The sequence below is a fragment of the Myxine glutinosa genome, chromosome 5 (genome assembly GCF_964187855.1).
Source record: "Myxine glutinosa chromosome 5, kmMyxGlut1.1, whole genome shotgun sequence".
NCBI lineage: Eukaryota > Metazoa > Chordata > Myxini > Myxiniformes > Myxinidae > Myxine > Myxine glutinosa.
Genome location: NC_136265.1, coordinates 115,875,588 through 115,893,015, shown reverse-complemented (window position 1 = coordinate 115,893,015; position 17,428 = coordinate 115,875,588). Strand labels below are relative to the sequence as shown.

At 46.9% G+C, this 17,428-nt stretch overlaps 2 protein-coding genes across 2 annotated transcripts in view; one reads left to right on the top strand and one right to left on the bottom strand.

Annotated features, from left to right (window-relative positions):
* Window positions 1-14,609, top strand: part of LOC137427190 (protein FAM162A) — a 36,476-nt gene extending 21,867 nt beyond the window's left edge. Inside the window, exon 4 of the mRNA XM_068116446.2 lies at window positions 12,898-14,609. Coding sequence (XP_067972547.1) covers window positions 12,898-12,996 — 99 coding nt within the window. The 3' untranslated portion in view covers window positions 12,997-14,609. The remainder of the gene's footprint in view (window positions 1-12,897) is intronic.
* LOC137427197 (amine sulfotransferase-like) overlaps window positions 1-17,428 on the bottom strand; it is a 490,514-nt gene that overhangs the window by 104,166 nt on the left and 368,920 nt on the right. The window lies entirely within an intron of this gene.

Sequence of the window (17,428 nt, the reverse complement as noted above, 5' to 3'; positions counted from 1 at the left end):
CCTTTGCTACGGCGAGTTTGGCCGGGTCGAGGCGGCGAGCCCTGGCGTAGACCGGTGGACCTGTGGTCGGGGTGTGGTGTTCGACGCCGTGCTTGATGGCGACGGCCAAAAACGTCGGTTGCGTGAGGGCGGGAAACTCAGCGAGTAGGCGGGGGAAATCGTCCACGGCCGGGAGCGCGCAGGCTAGCTTGGTCGGAGCAGAGCCGCTCAATGAGCAAGCGAGCGAGCTGAAGGTCTCCGCATTGATGAGCCGACGCCATTTGACGTCGACCAAAAGCCCATGCGCGCAAAGAAAATCTGCACCCAGCAAGGCCATGGGCACGTTCGCCGTGATGAAGTCCCACCTGAAGCGCTGGCCCCCGAAGCAGAATGCGACGCTGCGCGAACCGAAGGTGCGGATGGAGGAACCGTTTGCGGCGACCAAGGCGGGGCCGCAAAGCATGGCCTGTTTGTCCTCCACCGAGGCGGGTATCATGCTCAGCTGAGCGCCAGTGTCACACAAAAAACGCCGCCCGGACTCCGTGTCCATGATAAACAGAAGGCTGCCTGAATGGCCGACGCTCATGGCAGGCAGCGAGCGCCGGCCTGGTCGTTACCCGACCCGCCGAAAGTGCACGGTGGGCGGCACGTTCTGGCCTTCTGCCCGAACCTGGCGTGGTAATAGCACATGGTCCTCTCTGGTGGAGGCTCCGGTGGTCGCGTCGGGTTCGGTCGACGGGGCGTCGTGGCGGCCGCAGCCGTCAGTGGCGCAGACTCGGCCGGTGGAGGCGCCGGTCGTGGCGCGGGTATTGCCTCGTTCGGCCCAGGGTCCCAGGCGGCTGCTCCGACGTGTCGCCTGGCCGAGAAAAATTTATCGGCCTCCTTGGCCAGGGCGCGAGGGTCCGTGATGGGCGAATTAGCCAAAGCTAACCGTACCTGCCCGGGTAGCCGCTGGAGAAACAGCTCGCGGAAGAGGAAGTCCGGGCTGTGGTCACCGAGAAGAGCAAGCATGTGGTCCATGCTTTCGGAAGGACGGGCCTCGCCCAGCTCTGGGAGGTGTAGTAGTTGTCGTGCACGTTCGGTCTCCTTGAATCCAAACGCACTGAGGAGTAGGCCTTTGAGCGTGCCGTATTTGTCGGCGTCCGGCGGGTGCTGTAGGAACCTCAGGAACTGGGCCATGGCGGAGGCATTGAGCGCGGAGACCACGTGGTGGTAGCGCGTCGTGTCCTCCGTCATGTTCCGCAGGGCGAATTGAGAATCCGCTTGAGCAAACTAAACGGCCGCGTGAGATTCCCAAAAGCCCGGGAGCTTCAAAGCTACAGCTGACTCCATCGCCGTGTTTGTAGAAAGGGGTCACCAATTGTGGGAGCTCTGCTCGCACGATAAAATCGGACAAAATGGACGACGCCAGGAATTAGGTTTCGCTGAGCTATTTATTCCCAGCTCACGCAAACGAACTCAAAAGCACTGAATCAGCCCATCGAACGGGCGGAAATATATATCAGAAACTCAACACACAAAAGCCACGCCTCTCAGGCAGGGCATGGTATGCAAATAGATAAGCCACGCCTCTCAACGGGGCGTGGTATGCAAGGCAAGCGTTCGCCCGGTAAAGGCAAGTCTCAACACACCCAGGCGAGTCCGGACACGTGACCGCTCGCCGGTTGCGTCATCGGCCGGTGCAGGGTAATTGTGTCACGCTACCGGTAACCACTACATCTCTCTCTTATTCACACATACACACACACACACACACACGTACAGTATATATATATATATATATATATATATATATATATATATATATATATAAAAACGAGGACACACAATGACTGGTTTGACGAATCTAATGAATCGTGACGTGAGCTCCTGGACACGAAAAACGCTGCCCTCCAGAAAGCACTGTCGACCGGCAGTCGCGCTGATAGACAGCAGTTCCGAACTCTTCGTAGTGATGCAACCAAATGCATCCGTAAGCTGAAAGATAGTTGGTGGGCCGAGAAAGCAAATGAGATCCAAGGCTACGCAGAGCGCAAGGACTACCACAACTTTTTCTCCGGTCTGAAAACGGTTTACGGACCCAAACGAAAAGGTACTTTCCCGATGAAGACACTGGACGGTGAACTACTTACTGACAAATCGCTAATCCTCGCATGCTGGCGAAGCCACTTCTCCGACCTTCTGAACAGATCATCGATAGTTCATGATTCGGTGATCAACGAAATCAATCAGCGTCCAATTCAGAACCACCTGGCACATCCACCAACACCAGACGAAATCGCAAAAGCTGTGAAACAGGTCAAATGTGGAAAAGCCCCTGGTTCGGACGGTATTCCGATCGAGCTGTTGAAGTATGGAGGCCACGATCTGGTTACAGCATTGTCGGTGTTGTTCAATGAAATTTGGGAGGCCGGGGATGTTCCTCAAGAATGGCGTGACACAAAATTAATCACTTTGTTCAAAGGAAAGGGCGATCGCTCAGATTGTGGAAACCACCACGGAATCTCGTTGTTGAGCATAACAGGCAAAGTCTTCGCAAAACTGCTGCTCAATCAACTGGTGGACAATATCAGTGAGGCAACGCTTCCGGAATCACAGTCCGGTTTCCGTTCAAATAGGAGCACAATTCATATGGTGTTCGCAGCGAGGCAAATCCAGGAAAAAGCAATGGAACAAAACCAGGATTTGTACATGGTCTTTGTCGACCTGACGAAGGCCTTCGACACGGTGAACAGAGACGCACTCTGGAAACTTCTTGCTCACTATGGATGTCCAGACCACTTCATCAAGTTGCTGCAGAGTTTTCATGACAAAATGAGAGGCAAAGTGGCGGTAGATGGGGATGAGACGGACGTATTCAGCATTACAACGGGAGTAAAACAAGGCTGTGTGCTTGCGCCAACCATGTTTGGGGTCTATCTAGCGGCAGCTATCGAGCGTGCCTCGAACGATCTGGAGCCTGGCGTACACGTCCGTTCTCGTGCTGACGGAATCCTCTACAACCTCCGACGTCTAAAAGCCTACACAAAGACCAAGACCATGGTAATACGTGACCTGCTGTTTTCCGATGATAAAGCCTTGATTGCCCACACACAAGAGGAAATGCAGCGTATCGTTGACCATTTTGCTGAGGCCATGGAGGTGTTTGGTCTGGTTATCAGTTTGCAAAAGACCGTGGTTTTGTATCAACCAGCGCCGGGAAGCCCGTACGTTGAACCAGCAATTACAATCGGGGGTCACGTATTGTCGGTCACAAAAGAATTCACGTACCTGGGCACGTGCTTATCGAATACCGCAACCATGGACAAGGAAATCGACCAAAGAATCCGCGAAACGAGTGTTTCGTTTGCCCGACTCCACAGCAGAGTCTGGAAAGAACGTGGGCTCAAAGTGAACACAAAATTGGCCGTGTACAAAGCAGTTGTCATCCCCTCTCTCCTGTATGGAGCCGAATCTTGGAATTGCTATGCACGCCACCTTCGCAGACTGAATGGCTTTCACTCCCGATGCCTACGACAAATTCTAGGCATCCATTGGTCCGATCTCGTGCCGGATACAGAAGTACTCGAGCGAGCTGAAATGCAATCCATCACATGCACCCTGCAAAAGGCCCAGCTCCGTTGGGTCGGCCATGTGATGAGGATGGACGCAGACAGGATCCCACGTTTTATTTTAATGGGAGAACTGCACGAAGGAGAGAGATCAGTGGGCCGGCCCAAACTGCGTTTCAAGGATACACTGCGTGCACATTTGAAAGAATGTGACATCCCGCTCGACAATTTACAAGCTCTGTCCAGTGATCGACCGAAATGGCGTAGCTTGATCCATACACGATGTGACTCCGCGGAAAAGGGTCGTATAGATTCCGCCAAAGAAGCCCGCAGAAAGCGTAAGGAATGCGAGCGGCAACCGGTGCCTGCCGACTCTAAATGGATTTGTACAACTTGTGGACGCTGATGCAAATCGGCACTCGGACTGTATAGCCACAAGCGGGTTCACAAGAATTTAACACCAATGCCGTAATGGCGGGGCGACATGATATTTATATATATATATATATATATATATATATATATATATATATATATATTGTTACGGTCCGCGGGTAAGGGTGTTGGTTTGCCGAGCGGAGGCACCGCGGCCGAACAGTTTCCCCGATTCACCCGATCCCCGAACGTTGGCCAGATCGCGCCACAGATATTCAATATGGAAAACTCTAAAGCGACCGAATGTAAAGAGGAAGAAGAAGACGTACAGAAGAGTAACGGGATTTATTATTTACACACACAAGCAAAAGGAGCAGTCAAAATTATATACAGGGAACATGGAAAAAGCAGGTGACAGTGAAAATTACTAGCTTATACAAACTTAATTAAATACCCAGGACAGAACAAACAGAAACGGACTCACACGAAGGGGGAATGGAGGCAGGAACGATTGACTGGACCGGGAGGAAGGTTCAGCTCGGACCACAAGCTGGAAGGCTTTGCAGGGCGCACAGCGAACCGGGCCTCGTCAGGCTGGGAGCGAGCAGGGTGACGTCGTGCACTTCTCTCAAGGCTTCCCCGCGCTTCTCTCGCGCACTTGTGTTAAAGGCTTCCTTCTCGCTTCTCTTCCCTCCTTGCGCACTTCTCTCTGAAGCTCGTCTCTTTGCAGAACTCAGAACTCATCTCCTTGGGGAGCGTCCCGCGGCGGGTTATATAGGCCCCGCCCCTCAACCTTCGCGAGCCTCCTCGATCGCTCTTCCTCCGCCCTCTCAAACCAAACCCCTCATGCTTGGTTGGTTGTTCGGGGCTGGCTCACTCCTCCCCTCTATGACGAGGTGGAGACACGCCCTTCTTCTCCGAGCCTACCTCGTGGCGAATGGAGTCGCGGAGGGAACAGTTGGCAATTGCGGTTTTTGGGAATGGGAATGAAAGGGGATCTATCTATTTCACTTGGTGCAATGGAGTGTCATTTTAATGGAAGACAAAGCCTTAACCTCATACACAGAATAAGGAAATAAACTACTGAACAAGGGTATTATAGTGTCCTTCAATGTATGCTTTACGGAATTAACTACCAGAACGCCCTTTGACCTTTATACAACATACTGGAGCAAGGAGGGCTCAGAATAAACAATAATTCATAACAATTTACAATACAATACAACACAATAAAAAAACACAATCCTCATTTCCGCAACACTATATATATATTGTGAGAAACAACCTTGTTCTCACCAACTTAGTGCCCCGCCCACCACGTCACGTGACCTCCTTTCAGCCTCACGCGATTGGGTGGCGATTCGGCACGCGATTGGTGGAGGGAGAGAGGGCCGGCCGCCATCTTGTACGACGGACGTGGCTCGAAGGCGTCGAGTGGAAAATAGAAAAACGGGGATTTTTTTAAGCCTCACGACAGCCGAGTTGTGCTGATCGTTTATAGTTCTGTATTTTAAGAGTGAGTAACTCCGGAAGAGAACGAGTGATTCCCGGATATCGTAGATTGGAACTGTGAGTCATATTGCCTGTGTCGTGTTTGGAGCTTCTGGTGCCGACAGTTCCTGCAGGCGTTGTGCTGTGTATTCCACTCTGTTACCATCCATTGTTTCTGAGATCGAGCCAATAAATCATCGTGCCTACCCCTAGAGGCCGGTTAAAACACAGTTGTGTTTATTGAGTTCTCTTTGTCCACCCCGTGGATTACTTGAAGCCCGGACATTAACGTCAGTATTCCGGCTGGAAGCATTTAACAGCCGGGATCGCGACAAATGGGTTGCTCGTCCAAGGATTATTCAAGTAAGAGACATTCGAATGGAGACGGGAATTCTGCAGTGGACGACATCTTCCTGCATCTGCTCATCGTTTCCTCACCAGCAGACGCCATCTTGGAGGAACTTTCTCACCAGCAGACGCCATCTTGGAGGAACCTTCTCACCAGCAGACGCCATCTTGGAGGAACCTTCTCACCAGCAGACGCCATCTTGGAGGAACCTTCCCACCAGCAGACGCCATCTTGGAGGAACCTTCTCACCAGCAGACGCCATCTTGGAGGAACCTTCTCACCAGCAGACGCCATCTTGGAGGAACCTTCTCACCAGCAGACGCCATCTTGGAGGAACTTTCTCACCATAGGACGCTATCTTGTGTGGTACTTCACTACCGGATAAGTGAATAGTTTCCGGATCCCTCCAAACCAACCGACATTAAAAAAACAAAAACAAAAAAAAAAAACGTGAGTTATTTGTACGTTGCATTTTTCTCATTGGCAATTTGATGTGTGTTGGTGATATTGTGTAGTTCGTGTCGTATTTCCCCAACAGAGCGTTGTGTTTGAATTACGTGTACCACCCCAATATTGTTTGCCTCCCCTGGGTGAATTGCCGTCCCATGTGGTGAAAGATATTGCTGAAATATTTCGATCCAGCCTCCTTTTAGACTCAGTGTTTTGTGCCTTGTCTTATGATAACTCGTAGCCAAGCTATGTCGACCAGAGAAGTGAGAGTTCAACCTGATCATGTTGACAGTCACGTGGGTGGCGATGTGAGCGAGGCAATCAGCCTTGACCCGGTCACTAAACCCGATATGTTAGGAAGCGATCCCATCATGACTAAATGCATGCGTTCGACCTTCTGGACCGGGCTGACTCCGGTTCAACAACTCGACATGTATAACAGGGAGAATGACAGGGCAGAGGCAGAGCGTATTAAGCGAGAAGACCGAGAGCATGCGGCAGCAGAGAGAGAGCATGCGGCAGCAGAGAGAGAGCATGCGGCAGCGGAAGCTGAACGCGTCAGAGAGCATGAGTTGCGAATGTTGACTGAACGACTGCGGGCAGAGGTGTCTGCTGCAAGCGTCCCGGAAACTGTTCATGTTCGTTTGCCGGACTGGACGGGAGACACGAAGCCAGAAGCGTATCTGGAGATGGCGGAGAAGTTGTTGGCTTCCGGTGGCATTGATGAGAGCTTGTGGGTCGGCCATCTTGTTAGCCATCTATCTGAGAAGGCGAGGGAGGTATATGCGAGGATGGCAACCGAGGACGCAAACAAATACAGGAAATTGAAGGCCGAGATTTTGAACGCCTATGCGGTGTCCGCGTGTATTTATAGGCGTAAATTTTTCAGTTGGACACGTCAGTCCAGTCAAACCTATGAGGAACATTCGCGGGTCTTGTTGGAACAGCTGCAGAGATGGTTCAAGGGGAGCAAGGTTGAGTTACCTCAAGCGGTTGCGGAACTCCTGGTGCGTTACCGTATCGATCAACAGCTTCCGCCTGACTTAGCGTTGTTTCTTGTCGACAAAGACACTGTTTCCTTGTCAGACTGCGTCAACCTTATTGATAAACATGTTTTGGCGTGCAAAATGTTGCAAGTCACGCAGTCGCGTCGTAAGACGGAGGATTCTGCGATCGAGACCGCCCCCCATCTGCCCGGCGGCTGGATCGAGGGGAAGGGTTCTCCGATGCCCTCCACTGGTGGCGGTCGCGAGCTGCAGGCCAGGGCACGGCCCTGGTGCGATTTCTGCAAACGCGTGGGGCACGGTGGAGACCGCTGCTTCTCTAACCCAGCTAGTCCGGCCTACCGAGGCAACCCTGCTGTTAAATCGGAGGGAGGTCAATGGAGGTCATCAACTGGGCCCTCGCACACGACGGTGGCATCGGTGACAGAGGTCACTGCCACCGAGGCTAATTCCATTCATCCTCTGTATCAGGATTATTCAGGGACAGCCTTAGTGGGTGGCCCTGATTCGGTGCTGAAGTTTGAGGCCCAATACATTCGGGATACTGGGGCGACACTGTGTGTTCTCCGGGCGGGGGTAGTTCCGGCCTCTCAGATGCGTTATACCGGCGAGTATATCATCCTTCGGGGCATTAACCAGGTTCCAGGCCGGTATCCCCTTGCCCTCCTCGAGGTCCGGAGTGACATTTTTACGGGTCCAATGACCTGTGCGGTGGTACCCTACTACCCGGTACCCGGGGTCTCCTTGCTGATTGGCAATGATGCCATGGCCAGGGAGGAGTCATTGACTCTGACCTGTGGGGTGGTCACTAGATCCCAGAGTAAACAGGCGGAGAGAGTGGCGGAGTCAGACATATCTTCACTCTGGCCCGAGGAGCCTAGCGCCTCGACTCCAGTTCCCGACGGTGACGTTGCGTCAGTTGAAGTCCACCCGAGCCTCCCGTCAAGCCAACCTCAGGTGCCGTGCTCCTCAGGGACCGCTCCCGCCTGTAACACGGGGACCCCAGCTACGTGTTCGCCGGTCGGCGAATCCGGGGAGGAGGATCAGTCCTCCGAGGCGGTTAGCGACCTCAGTTCTGGGCCGGAAGTCACTCCCGCATTGTCTGCGGTAACCAGTTTAGTGGAGGATCAGCACTTCGATCCCACCCTTGCCATCCTCTGGGAAATGGGAGACGACTCCGAGCCGGGACGAACAGGCTACTATGTGAATGGTGCAGGTGTGCTGATGCATAAGTATTCCCCAAAGAACATGTCCTCCACCCAGACGTGGAAGGTTCGACACCGAGTTGTCGTACCGGGGAGGCATCGTCAGTCAGTCATGCAATTGGCCCATGACAATATTTCCTCGGGTCATGTCGGAGCTGCCAAGACCTTAGCCAAGGTCAAGAATCAGTTCATATGGCCCGCCATGTCGCGAGACATCAAGCGCTATTGCGCTAGTTGTCCCATTTGTCAACGACTCGGAAAAGGAGTGAAGGTTTTCAAGGCACCCCTAAAGCCCCTCCCCGTGATCAGTCAGCCTTTCCAGTTTGTTGCCGCTGATTTTGTCGGACCCTTGCCCAAAACCAGTTCCGGGAAACGCTATTTGCTCCTCGGTCCGTTTTCCCTCCTGTAAACGCTTTCCCCAACTTGAGTTTGGCCCCCTTGTCTCTCTATTGTGCTTTGTGTGAAGTGTAACTCTTGTGGGGTAGATATTAATGTGGTGTATTGTGTTTAATATTGTGTTGTGGATAAACCTTGTTCATTGTATAAGCCTGTTAACGATTACCGCCATCATATTGCCATGTGATTTGCACCCTACAAATACTGGTTTCAAAACGCCGTCTATCCGACGGGTTTTTTTACTTAGGTGGGGAGGACTGTGAGAAACAACCTTGTTCTCACCAACTTAGTGCCCCGCCCACCACGTCACGTGACCTCCTTTCAGCCTCACGCGATTGGGTGGCGATTCGGCACGCGATTGGTGGAGGGAGAGAGGGCCGGCCGCCATCTTGTACGACGGACGTGGCTCGAAGGCGTCGAGTGGAAAATAGAAAAACGGGGATTTTTTTAAGCCTCACGACAGCCGAGTTGTGCTGATCGTTTATAGTTCTGTATTTTAAGAGTGAGTAACTCCGGAAGAGAACGAGTGATTCCCGGATATCGTAGATTGGAACTGTGAGTCATATTGCCTGTGTCGTGTTTGGAGCTTCTGGTGCCGACAGTTCCTGCAGGCGTTGTGCTGTGTATTCCACTCTGTTACCATCCATTGTTTCTGAGATCGAGCCAATAAATCATCGTGCCTACCCCTAGAGGCCGGTTAAAACACAGTTGTGTTTATTGAGTTCTCTTTGTCCACCCCGTGGACTACTTGAAGCCCGGACATTAACGTCAGTATTCCGGCTGGAAGCATTTAACAGCCGGGATCGCGACAATATATATATATATATATATATATATATATATATAAACACACACACACACATATATACACACACATACATCCCCATCCCCATCCACACACACACATACACACATACACACACACACATCCCCATCCACAAACACACATCCACACACACACACACACACATTCCGATTCATTAATTCCGAGTTGAAATGCGCCCGTACATGCCGCCTGCACGAATCGCGCCAAGTGAAAATTAAGGCACGGCCCTCGGCAAAGGTGCGATTTCTTTATTCGATGATAACTTAAAAACTACAAATCCCACAAACTTCCAACTTACCTTATTTTTCTCCTCATGTTCATATCTCTCGAAATCACCAATGGTATGCAAAGCTGCGACGCAGGCAACCAATCAGTTGCATGGCCTGAGAAAAATATGTTTTGTGTTTGTGTTTCTTATAGTGTTGTTTCTTCTTCTTTCAACAATAATGACTTCTAGCTTCAAGACCGTACAACCAATCATGTTGAAATTTTAAACAATTATTCCCCCTTGATGAGAGCTACATTACATTAAAATTTCAAGTTGATCAATGCAGCGGTTCAAGAGATAGAAGCTTTTGAAGATTTTTATTTAATTATTTATTGCGGCCAAACCATGTGACTCATCAAAACTTCCCAAGTAACGTTTTAACTTCCCCACATGGGGAACATTTGTGTAAAGTTTCCACTCTATTTCTTCGAAAAATAGGGAGGGGGGCAGAAGGGTGGCAGAAGAATAAGAAAAACTATAACAGAAACAATCGGGTTTCCTCGACGTTGTATGTAGAGGAAACCTAATAACACCAACTAGAACAGCATTCGGAAGAGAGCATAACACCGCCAGGCTGAACAATTTACATTTTGTGTCACACTAAATAGGCCGGATCTGAATTCGGACCTGAACCAAAATCGAAATGGCTTGTTCTTGTCCCCAAACCAACTTATCCACCTAGTTGTGTCATAAAGCGTCCACAGCTTTTTGAAATATCATGCTGTATATCCTTTTTGGCCTAATTACTCAGTGAAGAATCATTTAAAAATTCTCGTGTTGGGATCCGGATTCACATTTTCACCAAAATCGAATTGATTCGTCTGTGTCGCACACCCAACCTGTCCACCAAATTTCGGCCAAATCCATCCACAACGTGTTGAGATATTCTGTTCACAAACAAACAAACAAGAAGACATCAGGTGGTAGACTGACAGTTATGACAAAAGTCGAGAATCAATAATTGACTGATTAATTGATTTTGTAATTAAAATTAATAAATAGTAATCATAAAATAATTAATTTCACAATCGATTGGCTAATAACATACCTAAAACACCACTGTTTCATCCAAATCTGTAACTTTTCGGAAATTAATTAATTAATCGAAAAATTTAATAACGAATAGATTAATCAAGAAATTAAAAATACCATTTACAGCCAAATCACTTGGTCACTGTCATGTCCAAATATCAGCTTCCTAGCTCAAAAGGTGCCTGAAATATTGCCCAGATGGGAAAGAAAATAAATAATTGTTTGATTAATTGCCCAATTAAAATAAAGAAATAATAATCGTGAAATAATTAATTTATTAATCAATTGGCTAATAGAATACCGAAACCAAGACTGTTTCATCCAAATCTGTAACTTTTTGAAAATTAAGTAGTTAATCAAAAGTTAAATAAACAATCGATTCATTGATTAATCAAGAAATCAAAAATACCATTTATAGCCAAAGCACTTGGTCATTTTCATGTCCAAATATCAGCTTCCGAGCTCAAAAGGTGCCTGAGATATTGCCCAGATGAGAAAGAAAATAAATAAGTACTTAATAAATCGATGATAATTAAGTAATTAATCAATTAATTGGCATATATCGTCAAATAACATTGACAGCCTCACTTTAGTCCTTTGGAATCCTCTGGTAAAGATTGACGAAGAAAGCTGAAAGCGTTCACGAGTTATCGCACTCACAGACAATTTTTTCCACAGACAAGCCGTCAATTTTTTTTCAATTTTCGTCATAACAAACAGACATACACACAGACAGGGGTGGAAACGTAACCTCCATCCACCTTTGGTGGTGGAGGTAATGATAATAGCATAATATTAATGTTATTACAAAACAATATTATTATGAATGATATCCCCCCTCTGCAAGGGGGTTGTCCTCATTGGATAAACGTCGTGTGCGCGAGTGTAAATAGCTTATCGTGGTGTTTCGTGGGGCACCCCTTCTAGAATAAAAGATAGGGGCAATACCTCTTGCGCTCACCTGGTAGAATAAACAGTATACTGCACCGACTAAAGGTATTTTAAACCAATTTTAATGGTTGCTAGAAAACAGGGCAGCACGTAGAATCATACTAACGTAATCATAAGACTTTAAACAAACAAACAAACAAATACCTATTTTGGGGGGAAATCCCCCCAACGTAGACCCCCAAAGGGGCAGATTTTTTTAATGCCGTGAACAAACTTTGGTACAACATGAGTGATGAAGGTTGTGGTAAAGTTTCATTGAAACAATATGTGTAGTGTCAGAGAAAAAAGGAAATTCCTATTTTTGGAGGTAAAACCTGGATCCACTTTGACCCCGGTAAACCCCCTTGGACCCCGATTTTTTTTAATGCCATGAACAAACTTTAGTCACAACACAACAAATATCATTTGTGCCAAGTTTGGTCACAATCCCTTCAGCGGTTTCGGAGAAGTAGTTGCCAGTGTGTACAGACGGACTGACGGACAGATGACCTGCCATCGCATAAGCTCCCCTGAACTTCGTTCCAGGTGAGCTAAAAATATTATAAACTACAAACATGTATGATTACCTTTTTAAACAGTCGCTACTGCTATTTAACACTCTTTTTTTTTTTCTTTTTTTTTTTGTATACTGAATCGAGGCTCGTGAAAGAGCTAACATTTATTTCACAAACAAATCAACCAGACAAACAAAATATATAAAAAGAGGGAGCGGAAGACAAGATGGGGAGAGAAGGGGAAGCACACAAACACAACATTTGAGAGCAGGGAGAAGTGTGGGAGGGAGAGGACTCAACCGAAAGGGAGGAAACCCGACGTTCTTTATGTATTATATGCTTATCCTGTTCCCCCACAGGCTAATGGACCCGAGCCTAGATCTACTGTACTCTACATACCCCAGATAGGATAATAACATGAACCTTCCTGCCACTCCCATATGGGGCGGGTGTACTAGTGAATTTACATTATCAATGGAGGCCTCATGCCCCACGCTATGTAATAAATGGACGGTGCCTTTTTCAGGCTTTCGCCCGACAGGAGTCCCTCGCACAATTGAGCAGAAAGAAGATAGATCGCTGGAGAGAAGAAGCAAAAATAGAACGTCAAACCCATGCCAAGTGAGCACAAGGACATCGACATGTAACGATGTATAACATTCAAAATTGTGTAGCAATGCATAGCACTATCAGCAAGCTCATACATTGTACACAATGTTTCCCTCCCTTTTCCTATATCTCTATAACCATCTCCATTCTTATTGGATTCCTATATGCGAGAAGGAAGGATCATTGTTTTAAATATCTGGTTATTTTATCCCATTGTTGTAGAATTATGATATAGTAGAAGGGATCAGTGTTTTAAACAAATATCTGGTTGTTTTATCCTATTGTTGTAGGATTATGATATAGTAGAAAGGATCAGTGTTTTTCATACCTGGTTATTTTATCCCATTGTTATAGAATTATGATATAGTAGCAGGGATCAGTGTTTTAAACAAATATCTGGTTGTTTTATCCTATTGTTGTAGGATTATGATACAGTAGAAAGGATCAGTGTTTTTCATACCTGGTTATTTTATCCCATTATTATAGAATTATGATATAGCAGAAGGGATCAGTGTTTTAAACAAATATCTGGTTGTTTTATCCTATTGTTATAGGATTATGATATAGTAGAAAGGATCAGTGTTTTTCATACCTGGTTATTTTATCCCATTGTTATAGAATTATGATATAGCAGAAGGGATCAGTGTTTTAAACAAATATCTGGTTGTTTTATCCTATTGTTATAGGATTATGATATAGTAGAAAGGATCAGTGTTTTTAATACCTGGTTATTTTATCCCATTGTTACAGGATTACGATATGGTAGAAGGGATCAGTGTTTGAAACAAATATCTGGTTGTTTTATCCTATTGTTGTAGGATTATGATATAGTAGAAAGGATCAGTGTTTTTCATACCTGGTTATTTTATCCCATTGTTATAGAATTATGATATAGCAGAAGGGATCAGTGTTTTAAACAAATATCTGGTTGTTTTATCCTATTGTTATAGGATTATGATATAGTAGAAAGGATCAGTGTTTTAAACAAATATCTGGTTGTTTTATCCTATTGTTGTCGGATTATGATATAGTAGAAAGGATCAGTGTTTTTCATACCTGGTTATTTTATCCCATTGTTATAGAATTATGATATAGCAGAAGGGATCAGTGTTTTAAACAAATATCTGGTTGTTTTATCCTATTGTTATAGGATTATGATATAGTAGAAAGGATCAGTGTTTTTAATACCTGGTTATTTTATCCCATTGTTACAGGATTACGATATGGTAGAAGGGATCAGTGTTTGAAACAAATATCTGATTGTTGCTATGGCGAAGCATCCACTATGATCATTGGTAGATAGTTTAAAACATGACATTGACGTTTCGGATGCAGAGATTGTAGTTTTTGAATGTCAGGATTGTGATACAAAGTGTGAAAATGGGGGGTAAAGCGGTTCATGTGAAGACCAAGGGTTGGGGGAAGTGACGGGTATTTAGTGTCATTGTTGTATCAGGTGAAACATGTTTGCACCTTCATTATTCAAATTATCCTTACAGCCTCTACATACCTTATCGATATTCTTGTCATTAAATGTTTTCCTCCCACACTTTCCATCTTGTTTAAGAGCTTATTGAATGTGATTAATGCAATATCCCAAACACCCCAATAATAAACCATGCAACCTGCCATTCCAATTGTTTTCCTTGGCACCTCTGAGCTCCGCACGACATACAAAGCTTTCATCCGCAGCTTGATGGAATACTGCTCTCCCCTCTGGGCTGGTACACCTGCCTCACACCTAGCTCGGCTTGATGCTGTAGAAACCAAAGCTTTCAGAATCATTGGAATCTCCCTTGGAGAAACTGATTCTGCGGACCTTTCACTCGCTCACCGCAGGCAGATGGTGGTCTTTCTGTCTTCTACCGACTCCTCTCCGGCCTTTGCTCCCCCAGCTTTGTCTGTGCTCTGTCCCCCGAATATTCCTGCAGGTCGCACAAGATCTGTCAGCAACCCTCTTATGGTGAAATTGCCGAAATCAAGACTCTCTGCTCACCTTCACTCTTTCATTCCTCTTTTCTCCCGCCTCTGGAACAAACTCCCTCACTCTCTTCAATCCCTCTCCTCCCTCCAGGTCTTTAAAACAGCTGTTCCCCACCATCTGTTATCTTCCCTTATCCAAAACCTTGGTCTTTTCTACCCTTGTTAATACACCCCATATCCACCTCTTTCAATTTCCCACTTCATTCCTGAAATTTCTCGTAGTGTCCACTGGTTTTATACCGTGTACAAATCCCTCACCCGGCCCAACCCTCTCCCTTCCACAGATCTCCCGATGTCCCTGTTCTCTGCTGTTGTTGTGCTTGTGCGCTTCCTTCCTTCTTTTCTTTTTTTCTTTCTTTTTCTTTCTTTTTTTCTCTTTCTCTTTCTCTTTCTCTCTCTTTTTCTTTTTCTTTCTTTCTCTTTCTTTCTCTCTCTCTCTCTCTCTCTCTCTCTCTCTCTCTCTCTCTCTCTCTCTCTCTCTCTCTCTATTACTCTTCGCCTTGGATTGCATTGGCTGCACACGTGTTTTTGGACTCCCTCTTCGGCCTTGGACATTGTTCACCTTGCACATGCCTGCACGTGATTGCCCTCTGCTGGCTGCCGGCCTCCCTCGCGGTGCACGACACTTTCTGCACGAGGCCACGACATACTCTTTACCCTGCACGAGATCACGACGTGGCACTCTTCCCTGCACGGTTCCCTGGCACTCACTCTGCATGGTTCCCGACGCACTTGCTTTAGTACAGCAGATAGGTGAAAGTATTGTGCACTTAATGATAAAAGCATCAAATTTGGAACAGAGTTAGGCCATATCTAAAGGAATTTTTTTTAGCTACAGGGCCACCACAGAAATGTCCTGTTGCAGCAGTGGCAGATATTTTCCAAAATGGCTGCAATTTCCATGCACTTTCCACATACGTCTCGGATTGGGACATCTCGTCTCATTACGATTTTGATTTATTGGAACCATTTCACATTTGTAAAGTTAGTAATGGTATTTTAAAACCAAGAAATGCTGTCTGATGCACATCCATTTGGTGCCAATGCCACAGATCTGCTGTCTTCCGATAAATAGTATGTTGGCGGATGCTCAATACTCTGCTGTGATACTTAAGCTGCACATTCTCTACATGGAAGAGCTGCCTTAATACATTTATACAGCCCTTCTTACAGCCGCATCTCAAGAGTTCCCAGCAGGCCTTTGATGCTTCTGGAAGTGTTGTCCAGCATGCATCCCATTCCCCATCCCCATTCGCTTGGGCTTGGAAGCTGAGGAGCTACAATAATCATTTGGCCCCAGCAGTAAACAGCTTGGTATGCAGCCCTCCTTGTGTGTTGGATTCATGCTGCCATTGTTGGAGGAAGACCATCGAGTGCTCTACCCTTCTGAGAAAAGACCTGTTTGCGGGCCTGATTGACACATTGCTCACTACTAGTACGGTCATACAGCAAGATCACAAAGCGCTCTAGTTGCTCCATTGAGTCATCTACAGACTCTGGTGTAGCACTCAATGTGCAGAATGCTGATATCACCTCAATGTAGCACCTCCATGTGTCCCATGCAGTCTTCTTTCCTCGACCAGTAAAGAACGAGACAGTGTCACATCCCGTAAATGCATGAAACACTGGCAGAGCTGCACACTTCTCAGGACCCAGAGCCTTGGCCATATCGTGAGCTGCCAAGATGCTAAAGTTCTTTCCAGTTTCAAAGGCAACCCACAGCTCAGGAATGTTGAGTTGCTGTGCTGCTGTCACTGCCAGAACCACATCAGTATCAACTGTGCGGATTGAGGTCTTTGTATACCCTTGTTTCACATCATCCTGCACATGGAGCATGATCCTTGTATCAGCTTCCTTGTGGTTGCAGGGAGAAAGGCCTTCTTCATCTCGACGCTGATAAGAAAGGATGCCAGAGTGATGTGTGGTGATGACTTGCTTGTTGGTGTCCATTGATTCAATGCAGACTGCCATAAAAGAGAACAGTTCCACCTTGTTCTCATCAATCCTGAGAAACTCATTCCAATTCCTAGGAACTAGGGTGGATGGCTCTACACGTCTTCTAACTCCTTTCCCTCTTCTCTTCCGTGTACCTGCCTTCAGGCTGTCCGTAAAGTACTCATCCCACACAATGGCTACCCGTCTTGGTTGCTGCAGGTGAGCTCTGATTTGAGGTAGGGACACTGCAGTTGCATAATCATCAAATGTTTCGGCTGGACCAGGTTGCAGCATGTTGACAACTTCAGCTCCATCAAGAACAATAACATCTGTAGCTGGTGCAGATGCACTGGTTTGTGAAGGAACGGGTTCTTCCAGGCAGCCTACCAGGTGTGATTTCACACCAGTTCTCAACTTGCCCATCTGTGATAGCGAAGGTGGGCAAGCCTGATTCTCATGTTGAAATAACTCGTTGAGGTCCCCATCTCGTATCTGTGAGGCAATGTATAGCCTGGAGAACAAATAACAGT